Here is a 13123-nt window from a genome sequence, read left to right as displayed (position 1 = left end):
ATATTCAAATTTCATTTTGAATTCGTGTGTCTTTACCGAGCAGCTGATTCTGATACGTCAAAATCATTCTCCACTAACTACGTAGCCACTAGCTTTGTGAATGCGACCATTGTATTAGGTAATTCATTTTTTAATTTCGCAACATTTTAAAAAAAGGTACATATGTTTAGATTTAATTCTTATCTTCTCTTTAATCATCAGTTGAATCATAGAGGAAATATAATATTTGAAAATGTCGAAAGTGAAGCTACTGATTGATATTTTTCGCAGTATAATCTATAAATCGACGAAAGCGAAAGGCACTGTCTCTTCGGGTATGGTGTGATTCATAAGCTGGAAAAGAGTTGATATGTTTCCGGATCTCGCTTTCTATTAAAGGTTTAATTTTGTTGGAAGCTGCACATCCGCTCTGGTCTGGTTGAGTCCTTGTTCCTGCTGAATTGATCTTTTTTTAACAACATGTTTAATAAATTGTTCTGTTTCAGACAGAGTTGAGCGGAAACACTTTTGGTAAACGAGCGTTCTTTTTCACTGGACTTCTAGAGAAAGTATTGGTTTGAAAATTTTCGATTTCTCGGGTTCTTAGGATTTTTCGCGTTCCTTTTTGTCATCGTTTCAGAAACAATAATCAGACCACATGCATATGCGTGTCGCAGATTGTAGTTTCCTGTGGTTACAATTTCACTATTGATCTTTGGTGAGCATCTTTCTTTAATGCCATGAAAAGTATCTTTTAATGTGTTTACTTTCCGTTATTATAATTTGATTCTCTATTTAACAGTATTGTTTAGTTCAGAACTTAATGAGTTTATCATACGTTGCCATTAAAGATCCACATCCGAAGAGCATCTAGATTGTTAATGCTGACTAGTATCGTCGGCGAAGAAGGTAAGTTGGTTTGAAGTCTCAGATAGGAAATCATTAATAAAAATAAGAAAGAGTGTCGGAGAGAAAACAGAGCCCTAAGGCACACCATAATTTATTTCGTTGCTTTTAAAAATTAAACAAATTAGCGATTTGTCAAAACTGAAGGCACGTATTTGCCTTAAGAGATCCTGGTGCCAAGTTCTAGTAAATGCTTCTGAAATATCAAGTGCAATAACCTAACTTTCTCCAAAACGATGTTAAGATTTGTTCCACTGTTCGGTGAGGTAAGCCATGAGATTACCAGTGGACGAAAGCCATACTGCCGGTCATTGAGGTGTTTCTTATGTTAACAATTGATTAGCGTTTCCATGACCTTTGAACAAAGGAACGTAAGTGCAATTGAGATTTAGAGAGTGGGGGGTTCCCCGAATAAGAGCTAGAAGGTAGGATTGATGTGCCAGCTTTTAACAACACCTCTTAGGAAATCGTTCCTTAACTAAAGAAAAAAGCAGATACAGCACAATTGTCACATGTCCTGAGAAGTAAATATCAAGTAGTGTTTTCTACTCAAACATGTTCCCGTTTTAAAATCGACGAAACAGACAAGCTATCTTTTTCTCTTAAGATTGATTTTACCGACTTAATTTGTCAAGACCAAAGAAATTTTCAAAATTTATTTAAACGTTTACTTGATTCCTTAAAATTCCTTCAACTTTTGGCTTTTCGCATCCAAAGAATTCAAGAACTAACTTTTTACGCGTTCAAAAGTGAAATATTTAGCTTTATTCCCAAAATTGTTCATTGTCCGATCTCAAAAATACAATTTGTTAAAAAATACATATATTTCTCTCTCTCAACTTACGAATATACTATACTAGAATTTTACTAAATAAAATGAATTTAACCAATCGACACCAATGGTTTGTTCATGAGACTCTTCTTAAACTTCGCTAAAGCTCCGGCGCCACCTCCCGCATTTTCTTTCTTTGCTTTTGCATTCTTATTGCCAAGTGGAATCATTGTTGTGTCGTGTAAACGTCGTCGGAATAATTTATAAAATTGCAACACCATCGGATTGGCCCAAACTTGTTTCGGATCAAAGTCCAGAATTCTCACACTGTCCAAACTCTTGGCACGACTTAGAGCAACATAAGCCTGTCCGGCTTCGAATACTTTGGATAGAGACATCTCAACACAATCGAGGGTGAGCCCTTGTGACTTGTGAATGGAGAAAGCCCAGGCGAGTTTGAGGGGAACCTGTCGGCGAGTGACATTGCCTCCAGTGGCAGTCTTGATCATCCATTTCTCATGCTTGCACACGTATTCTTGGTTGTTCTTGAATCGAACTGTGGGAACTCCCCGATCGATGCGAACCACAACCCCTCGGGCTCCATTCACCAACCCATTTGCTATGTTGATGTTCTTCAACAACATAACTTGGGCATTGATCTTCAAATATAACTGCGACGGAGCCTGGACGAGGCCATCGAGCTGCTTTGACATGCTGGCATCACTGTCCTCGGCCTTGAAGAGGACCTTTTCGCCTTCGAGATTTTCCAGCTTCGATTCGTTTATCGAGTTGGCGTCGTTGGTGTGGGAACACAATTGGGTTGCCAAAATGCCATTGCCTTCGATTTTCTGTTTCGACGTGGTCATGAGACGCTTGGTTATGTCCTCATTGACGTGTCCAATGCGCAAATGATTGAGAATTCTCACAAACTCCGGGTCACTTTGACGATGGACTTCTTTCAGTTCAAAGACACGCTCGATGCACTTTTCCCAGGCCGGTGATTGGAAACAAAAGCGTTGGGCGTTTGATTCGTCTCGTTTGACAACGGGAGGAAGCTGGAGGAAGTCCCCACAGAGAATCAATTGAATTCCTCCAAAAGGACGGTCATTCTTGCGAACGTGACGCGCTACGGTTTCGATTTTCTAAACACAAAGAAAGAGAACACACAAAAGTTGCAATTTCCAATAAAAATGAAGATATAAAATTACTCACCTCAAAGAACAATCCATCTACCATTGATATTTCGTCAATAATCAGTCTTTTGCACTTCCTCCAGTTCGACGAGGACACAGGCCGGGATGCCAACTCTATGCACCGTGCTATGCTAGCATCTCCGCCGCCAATTCCAGCAAATGCATGCAAAGTAACACCCCCTGAAAAAATAGAAAAACCATGAGTGTTCCTCGTTCCAAAAACAAAAAGAGATGACTTAAGAAACTTACCAATTAAACAAGCTGCCACACCCGTTGAGGCCGTAGCCACAGTTCCGTCTGGGGGCAAGGCGGAGATGATTTTCTTCAGAAGGAAACTCTTGCCTGTCCCGGCAGATCCAGTGAAGAATATATTCTTGCCAGCAACGCAGGCTTGCAAGACTTCAGTCTGCTCCTGGCAGAGTTTTACACTCTCCTCGGTCAGCGGGGAGGGTTGGTAGAGTTTCTTAGCTGCCGGGGCGGAATTCTCGCCTGAGCGGAGCTCATCGAACCTTCGTTTCTTGACGGCTTTTGGGGAGGGCGTGGTCACAGTGGATTTGGATACACCGGCAGCTTTTCTGGCCATCACCATTTCAGCGGTTGTCACCGGACTGACTTCCTCGAAAGTACTCGGTTTCCCGGATAAGAGATGGGCTCTTAGTTTTTTCTGCATCGTAGCCTCGTCAAGGTTTTCATTTGGGGATCCATTTAACTTGATAAACACAATCCGTAGGAAGTTCATGAGTGTGCCAGGAGGTGCGTTGGACAGATACATGGAACAATTTTCGGCTTTGAAATTGAACGTACACTTCCCCTCGTTCATGAACTTCTTATGGATCATGACGTCTTTTAATTTGAATTTTATGGGTTTCGACTTTTCTGTGGACACTTCAATGAAGATTTCTCGGAGTTCATTGCGAACCAGACGGAGGGTTGCGGTGCGGTAGACCAATTTTCGTCCTGTTACTCCAACGGAATTAGTCCATTGGATGTTTACCGCACAGGTGAGGACGGCGTCGTTTAGATCCATTTCGTATTTTAACTAAATTTTAATGAATTTGTGATTTTTTTCGCGGGCACCTGTTCTATTAATACGTGGAACAAAGGCAAATGAGGGATCGGATGGGAAAATGGAAAAAGAAAAAATGAAATTGTGAATGAAAACGCGCCAAACTCGAAACTGGTTATTTTAAAAAGGAAAACTTCCATCCAGCTGTCATTTGTTTAAGCTTGAAGTTGGTTGCAATTGAAAATAACTAAATGTGTCGAATAAAAAAATTGAGAAAGAGATAGCGTTTTTTCTTCGAACCGATTTTGTTACTCAAGCGGAAGATCTAGAAACTACTAAAGCAATATCGATTTTTTCTCAAAAAATGTTGTTTTAATTTTAAACAATTACAACTATTGTGAGATATATTTTAACAGTTACGGAAAATAAAAGAAAAATCATTTTTTTCCAGAATGTTTGATGTCAAAATAATGTCAGTTTTGCAAAAAGTATACGTATGCTGGTTATAAGGTGTCTTATTTTGAAGTTTGTTCCATTACCTCATTTCTACTCAAGAGACAAAACGAAGGGTAGTTTGCCAAAATTACTAGTTTAAAAACAAAGCTCAGCTCAAAAATAGATTAAATGTAAAAATAAGCACCTGACATTTGCCAAGTTTTCTGACAGTTTTCAAGTTCGCAAAACTGAAACGACAGAACTAATCTATAACATAAGAGATTTTGGTAATATTAACTAAAAAGGAAATCACACTTCGATTCCTTATTGAGTGAGTTTAATTTTTTGTTAAAATACACAAAAACCTTCGTACAAATCACATTTTCAAATTGACACCAGTGACATTTTTTATAAATTTTTGTTCTAAATGTAAACCACCCCTATTATAATTTGTTGTTCAAAATGTAAGCTCATGTAAGTCAAAAGTACTCCATTAAATGCAAGTAACTGGAGTATTTTTGGTTCGAATAGTAAAACATCATCGACGAGTGTTTGACGCTTGGGACAAAGAGTATTCCCTCTTTTTTGTCACTCTTATTCTTCCTTTGAGCCAGAGTAGACTTGGCAATTGATAAAAATATAAAATTAAATTTGAAAATAAAAATAAAACAACAAAATTAAATTAAATTTTTAACAGAAAATTTAAATTTAAATTTAAATTTTTTGAGAGAAAACAAATTTGTACCCACATTTTGAGGGTGAGTTAGCATCTAAAGTATATATATTTATTTTACACGTGTAACCGCAATTTTAAATCAATTCAACCATTAATTTTGAAACTACAATATTGACTACGAGTTCAAGACTACCACAACTTCTCAAGAACTTCAAATTTTGGGAAACAAATGTTTTTTTTTGAAGATAGCTCTTGAACTTTTTTTGTTTGCCATTTGTACGGATTCCCTTCGTTGAGGCCTAATAGTCCTTTTTTACTATGATTTAAATGTCAAAAATGACAAAACGTGCACAACCTTGAAGAAATTGTATTATGTCAAAGATTTGACACTCCATTTTGTTTTTTTTTTGTTTAAATCTCACAATTTAATTGAGATTTTCAAGAATTTGTGATGAAATCGTATTCAACCTTCTTTAAATCATTAAAATTTATAAGTCTGTGAAATTTCAAAAAGAAATATATCAAAACGTCAAAAGTTCGAATTTTCAAACATCAAGATAAGTCATGTCAAGTAATTTAACAATTCCAAAACTGTTTAACTTTCAATTTTATCAGTAAGAGTAAAACGTTCTTGGAAACCAAATATCAATTTTCCAAACAGACCCAATTTTCAAATATAAATTTACTCTCCGAACACACTCCTTCAAAATCCAATTCAAACCGGCAACGCCGCAGACGGTTTTTGCAGAAAAACAAAATAAATTATATTCAAAAACAAAAGACAAAAATCTGACCGACACACAGTAGCAAAAAAATCCAATGCCGTCTCCGCGGCCGCACACGCACACCAAAACAATTCAGCAATTCCCTGTCTCCCTCTCCATTATCTGCTGCCAACTACTGCCTCTGCTAGTCTGCCTCTGCCGCAGCCACTGCCACCCAAAAAACCCAACCAATTCACTAATCCTTATGCAATGACAAACGCCGGCCATGCTTGTTTTCTCAGCCAGCGCCAGCCAGCAAAAGTTATCGCTGTCGCCGCTCGCCGCCGCCAACATTTCTCACACACATCCTCGCAAAAGAAACACCGACACACGGCATGTATCTTTACACACAAAATAATGCTGTCTCATTCTAAGAACACAAACACACTACCCTCGAAAATCTAAACATCTCCCTTTCACTTAGAACACATCACCCTCAACACACTATATCGGCTATCCTCTTTCCATACCCACACTAGCATTAAAATTGTCGCAAAGCAAACGAGTGCACTCGCTCGCACTGTGGCATTTTTTAGCAAAAGCGACAGTTTGCGATGTTCAAATGAGATTCTCATGCAATAGACATGTTTTGGTAATATCACAGAGAAGAACAAAATGCTATCTGTCATCGTCGCCGCCGTGCCGTGGTCACTGTGACTGTCGTCGTCGTTCTCGTTTATCGCGTAACGTAATATAAATAATTGATTTCGCAAGAAAATTACAAAAACAAAAATAAATAAACCAAAAGTTATAACGACAATAACTACAATATTATAATTTATATATTTATAAAAATAAAAATTAAAGGAACGAACACTATAATTCGCTTCTCTTATATCCTCTCTATACTCTACTCAGTGTTGTTCTTCTTTCTTTCCGTTCTTTCGTCGTTTCGTTGGTTTGGTGTTTTTTTCTTTAAAATTTATTCTTTTTTATCTCCAATTAGAATCCTCCGCCGATGTGTTTTTGCTTTTATTATTTTTGCTGGTCGCTGTCTCTGCTGCCGCTGCTGCTGTACCCCAATCGCGGCGTATAGCCTTCGTAAGTTTGTCGTCTGTCTACATCGTCGTCGTCGTCGTTTCGTTGCCGTTTGCCGTTGTCGTCTCTCTGTCGTGTGAAGAAATATATAAATTATTTTCTTTCTGTCTTAAAAGTGGAAATCACGGAGAAAAATTTTATGTAATAAAAAAGTTTTTATTTTTTCTGTCATTCTGTGCAAAAATAAAGGAAAAAAAGCTCACCACCTGAACGTGGACGTGAACGAGCGACGTGCGAGCATTTCTTTATTTATTTGTTTAGTAGCTGAACGCGAACGCGGTGCTTTGCAACTCCACCTCCACTCCCCTGTGTGTCGGTGTACTCAACCGTCCAGACGGCGAGCTGTCAAACTTCGCCTCCCCCACAATCGCTTTTTATTTTGTTGTTGTTGGTTGCCTTTGCCTCTCAAAATCTATTATCAATAAAAATAAAAAAGAGTTTTTCCTTTTTTCACTGAGGAAAAGTGTGCGTTCGGAAAATGTGAAATACTCGTCAAACGCATGAAAATTCAGGGAATTATTGAATCCTGAGTAACAAAACGAAATATCCCCAAATAATGTGATTAATGTGATTGGGAATTAAATTTCAATAAAATTAAAATAAAAGTGAATTGGAGTCAATCCTCGGGTAATTTTGTTGTCAGTTTTTCGTAGTTGGAAGAAAAAAAGGTGTTAACCCCTTTTGCAATGGATATGATGCTGATGCACTGGTTTAAATGTCAATCAGATTCAGAATCAGTTTTTAAATACCCAAGTGCAAGTCCGGTTGCCGTTCCGATTGCAATGGGATCGTTTAACTTGAAAATTAAATTAAATGACGGTAAGAAGTAAGGACGGACGAAGAAGTGTTACCATACCCCAATTTGACGCAACTACGAAAATTGTCTTTTTCTCGAAGTGAATTCCTGCAAAAATATATATAAGGAAAAAAATTAAGTGAAAAAATAAATTTAAGTAAAAAATAAAGCCAACAAATTCTTTTAAAGGAAAACCGAAAACAGAAAATAAAGAAAAGAACCAACGAGTGAGAGCAGAATCACGAAACACCAAGAATAAATAAAAGAACGTGTGTGTTGCTCTAAAAATACAAAATAAATTTTCGTATTTTATTTATTTTTCTCCTTTTTTTTGTTAAATCGTCTCTCCTTGCCTTGGATGAACTTTTCGCGTTTTTGGTGAGTGAGAACAAACAAATAAAAAAAACCATAAAAGTTTGTCGTTTCGGTTGTTTGTTGTTTTTTTTTTTTTTATTCACGAAACAAAATTTCACGTGAATTTCGTCTTTATGGGATCGTTGTTTTACCGACGGGAAATTTGGCATTTTTTTGTTTGAAAAAGTAGAATTTGACATAAGAAAAAACGCCATAAGTTTCGAAATGTCAACTGTCAAATAAAACAAAATAAAAAGACAAATAAATTTAAAGTTCGAAAATCGAATTCGAAACAAAAAAATTTGAGTAATATTTTTTTTTGTTTTTTTGAGAAAAATATGACCGAATACGTAACGCAAAACATTCGCACCGTACTGAAAACGTACCAAAGTAGTGCGACAAAAAGCTTACAGGGTCCTGGACAATCATTGGTGGCTGCTGCAGCAGCAGCCGCTGCCGCCAGTTCTGCTGGCAGCCCGACGACAATAATCAAAAAGGAGATTCTCAGCTCTCCGGAGCCGCTGGATGTCAATGAATCACCAACATTGATAGTTCCACCTCCGCCGCCGCCTGAACTGCCGCAGCCGATTTTGACGGCAGCGGATACAGGACGCGGTGAGTTGTATGAGACACGTCTCGAGGGCAAGACAATTGGATGTTTTTCATTGGGCGGTGAGCTGCGATTGTGTTTGCCACAATTTCTAAACAATGTGCTTGCGGATTTTACACTCGATCAGATAAATCGAATATTTGACGAATTGGGTATTTTCTGCTCGCAATGCACCCCAGATCAGTTAATGGAATTCAAGGCGGCCAAAATTCTGCCGTCGGATGTGAAAGCGAGTGGTTTGATAACACGCACCGATGCAGAGCGTTTGTGTGCGGCGCTGTTACATCGGGCCGCTGATCGGCACCAATATGCGATAGATGACATTCCGAAGGGTGCTATTTCGTTTAAGGTCTATCATCGGTGTTTTGGCAAGAGCGAAGGTATCTGCACGCCCGATATGTATTCGTATATGAAGCCAGCTTGTATTGTGTGCATTGAGTGTAAGGGTTGGTTTACACCGCAAAAATTTGTCGGACACGTGCATCGGCAGCAAGAGAATCGCACATGCCATTGGGGCTTCGATTCGAGGAATTGGCATGAATATCTGCATGTGGCGCTAGATGTGGAAAATCGAGAGAAATACACAAAGATTTTGGACGAACTAAAGGAGATGGAGCGAAAGGAGACGCTCAAGGCGCAGCGAGATCTGAGCTATTTAAAAAGAAAGGTAATTTTATGATTTGTATTAAGTCTATTTAAATAGAAGAAAACAAAGGAAAAGTAAACATCTCACTTTGAATAAGAAAAACCTTAAAATTAAAGTATTTTTGCAAACGAAATCAGTGTTATATCACCATAAAAAAGATTCGACAGATTAGTGACAGTTCAGTTTGGAATATTCAAAAAAAGTGTTGCCATGTTTATTTCATACTAATTAATAAAAATGGCGACTAGAATGTTTTTTTTTTGTGAAGCTCCGTACCTACTAGGCTAGAAAACGATTGTCTCTGTAATTTACATATAAATTAAGCAATTTCGTTGATTATAAATTCAATTTTAATATCACAAAAGAAAACTGACTACAGTAAATTTAATTTTGTTGGTTTCAAAAAGTTCAATGAAAACCGGAATAAGCCAAGTTTTCCTCTTTCAATTTAAGCGTAAAATTCTTCAATTCATAACTGTTTAAAGCTTTTATGGGTTCTTTTTAGTAAGACTGTAAACATTTTTATAGACGACTGACATCAAAAAGCAGCTGCTTTTATAAACCAGACGAAGACGACGACGACCCAAGTAAACAACACAAACAAAAAGTCCCCTAACCCATTGAAAAACTGTCATAATGATTAGTTACATGAACTTATGCAATATGACAAATAGAAGCAAACTGTCACTATTCATTCAACCAACCTTTGTCATAAATATCTCGTTTGGTCAACAATAAAGAAATCTAATCTGTTGTACCTATTATAAAGATATGATGATCATTGGCACATCTCATCCTAACTATTTTTATATTCATTCAAAAAACAAAAACAAAAACGTGCACAAAACAATAAAAATCAACAACAAGGAGGAGGGTCATTGAACCGTTGCGGTTTTGTTACCTGAAAATTGTGTTGTGCGCCACATAACCATAATTCCGTCTTTCTATAGTTTTACAATGAATTTTCATTTAAACGCACTCACTCTTCTTTCGTCTTTCGTCCTTCGTCCTTGTTTATCGTTTTTCTATTGTTTTTCCTTTTTTTCTTGTTTGTATTTATTTATGATCCTCGTTTTATAGTGAATTGTGGATTGTAAAGAATACAAATTGTCTCGCAAAGGTATTGTTGTTATGTTAGGTAACGGGTACGGGATTCTTTGTAATATTCCAACCTACATACATAAGTTCTTACTTTTATTCAGGACATAGGAGTATACCTCAACTTGTTCCATTGTCTCGTCGGTTGTCTAACGTCTGTCCCAAAAAGCTGACTGGTTGTCTGTAATTTTTTGAATTAAGGGTGAGATTTACGTATTACTACAAAAGTACCTAAGTGATAGAATTGGGTGAATGGATAAATGTTGTTGTCAAAATTCAATGAAGACAATCAGAAAGGAAAATATAACGATTGTAGGAAGGAAGTAGGTAGCAAGAGGTTGTATGAGTTTCAGGAGTCAAGAGGAATTCCCTTGCATTAACTGGGACATTGACCTATCATGAACTATACAACGTCATTCGATGCACAAGCTGGTGATGATGGCTTTTTTTATGGCTGATGTATTTTTGAGCGACAAGGAATAATAGTTATGAAATTGGTTAATGTCATATGCATGTCATTTTTTTTGTAATATGATTTCATTTAACTTTGCATAAACTATTAATACAAATTAATTGTTTTCAAATTGGCAACACTGTTTCTAGTTGAAGTATAATTTAACAGTTGACAGGTGACTTTTGCTTCAAAAAATCGTTTTCTTTTTACACCCCTATCATACAAAAAAAGAAGAGCATTAAATTGTGTTTGTACGCATTCGTTTTTCTTTCTTAAAAATCATTTAACAGGTAACTTTTTTAGGCCCCCAAAAGACCAAAACCAGAACCTTACTCACTTATGCCAATCCTAAAGTTAACCGGGACTAAGATTATACTCTGTTTGTGTTAGCAGAAACTACTTGAAATATTCCTTTACAATTACCTACCTACATTCTTGATAAAAATCTATTTTAATAAAAAAATACCAAGATAACAATTATATTTTGTTTGCGATAACTTACGTCAATAAAAATGGCGATATCTTTTGTACACACAGAAAGTCTACTCAAACAAAAAATATTCGTGTGTGACATAAAAATTAAGTACCTTTTCGATAGTAACTAACCCCATATATGTTTCTAATCTCTAATATTGAAAGTACATTATTAAAATATTAACAGATATTTACCACACACCTGTTTTGAAAGATAATTAATGCATAATATATTACTGATTCTATTAGTTAATAAAATCTTTGTTTAGATTAGAAAAAATTGTATTTGTCTCTGTCAAACGTCATTCTTTTCTTCAATTTTGGGAAATAAGAAATCTTGTGAAATTAGCTTATCTGTCAATGAATAAACGTCACGAGATTTGAATCTGTCAAACCAAAAACATGGAGTATTACTTTAAATCAAGAGCTTTATAGACACAACCAACAAAGTAAAAAATATGCTCAAACAATATTAACAGTCTTGTTAAATTTTAATTAATTACTTTTTTACCTACAATCATTTGACATTAAAGACCAATTTTAAGTAATTCACAACTATATATAACAAGGTTGTCATGTTTAAGAGATACTTAAAATTGTTAACCATAAAACACCAAACTGCACATGTAATCATGGGTCAGAAATCTGAATTGCCCATTTTATTCTATGTTCGACACGATTATGTAAAATAATCAAATTAACGTGGTTATACTTTAATAAAAAAGAAATTAAAACGTCAAAAGAAAGAGAGAGAGAGAGAGTTACCTATAAAAAAGAAAATTTATACATAAGCTTAAACGTCAAAAGATCTGTTATTACAATGCCATTCTTTTGTGTAATAAAAACGACCTTTGTTAAAATAATAACAAAAAATTCGAAATTTAAAACAAAAAAGCTTAAAAGTTGCATTATTTGAGATTTCTTTCATGTGCTCACATTTCGGTTCACGAACTCAAAGAGTCACAGTGTAATTTAATACGTACTCTATTTTAATAACATTTTCTCCCACCTTTAGCCCTTACATCGTCGTAAAATCTAAACTACCATTATTTACACTCCATAACAACACACGTGCTTAAACGAACGAAAATAAAATACAGTAAAAAAGCACAGCTCACACTAAAGTGTTGAATGGGTGTTAAAAATCTGTCTAGCGCCATAAATCTTATTTTTAATTTTTCAAACAAACAATGAGGATGACGCTAGTGTTGTTATGGAGATCTACCTTTGCTCCCTCAATGCCATTAAGATTCTTTGCCCTATTTTCACCATTTATATAGCCCACTTGTTTCCGTTTAGAGAAGAAACGTAAAAAAAGACGTCTCCGGTGACAACATTCAGTACTGAATTCTTGTTCGTCTTTAATGCCGGTTAATGATTATATTATTAATGTTAATAAAATCCACCTACGAAAAACTATGTTACGCATTACCTTACCGAAAATATATAGTTTAGCTTCAATTAAGAGCGATATAAGCTACCAAAAAAAAAGAATCTATGGTAAACATTCCGTAGACTAATCTTATACGATTATACTCCCATCTGTTAATAATTATAAATTCCGTTTTGGGCCTTTTCTTGATTTCATAAAAATTGTTATGTCATTAATAAAACACACCCACTACGTCACCGCTGTTGTTTGCTGGCGCTGGCTGTCTGCCTGGCGTCGAATTGTTGTTTTTTTGGTACAATATGATTAGTATAGTGTATCAAAAACGTGCGACATTGGAAAAGCGTGTCAATTTATCTTATGTATGCTAAGTATAGATATGATATGGACTTCGATGTTATTGTGGGTTTCTAATACTTAAAAGCATCCGATTACTATTTGCTTAATTGTACATATTTATTTAAAATAACAATGATTCTTAGCTTTCTTATTTGTTTTTCTTGTTATCAGTTGTCTATCCCGTGACATAGAA

General features: G+C 35.9%; 2 protein-coding genes across 2 annotated transcripts in view; one reads left to right on the top strand and one right to left on the bottom strand.

Annotated features, from left to right (window-relative positions):
* Window positions 1-1617: 1617 nt before the first annotated feature.
* Window positions 1618-4076, bottom strand: LOC129951450 (ATP-dependent DNA helicase PIF1). The gene is made up of 3 exons (XM_056063593.1): window positions 3100-4076; window positions 2870-3030; window positions 1618-2799 (listed from the first exon to the last, which is right to left on the bottom strand). The coding sequence occupies exons 1-3, from the start codon at window positions 3875-3877 to the stop codon at window positions 1768-1770; spliced, it is 1971 nt and encodes a 656-aa protein (XP_055919568.1). The 5' UTR covers window positions 3878-4076; the 3' UTR covers window positions 1618-1767.
* A 2734-nt stretch (window positions 4077-6810) lies between these two features.
* The window catches only part of LOC129952788 (myb-like protein Q), a 275661-nt gene continuing 269348 nt past the window's right edge, over window positions 6811-13123 (top strand). Inside the window, exon 1 of the mRNA XM_056065612.1 lies at window positions 6811-9196. Within this exon, the coding sequence (XP_055921587.1) occupies window positions 8258-9196 (939 nt within the window). The 5' untranslated portion in view covers window positions 6811-8257. The remainder of the gene's footprint in view (window positions 9197-13123) is intronic.

Source organism: Eupeodes corollae, chromosome 3 (assembly GCF_945859685.1).
Source record: "Eupeodes corollae chromosome 3, idEupCoro1.1, whole genome shotgun sequence".
In the NCBI taxonomy this organism is placed as follows: domain Eukaryota; kingdom Metazoa; phylum Arthropoda; class Insecta; order Diptera; family Syrphidae; genus Eupeodes; species Eupeodes corollae.
The sequence above is the reverse complement of the archived record's forward strand: the minus strand, read 5'-3'. Positions and strand labels throughout refer to the sequence as shown.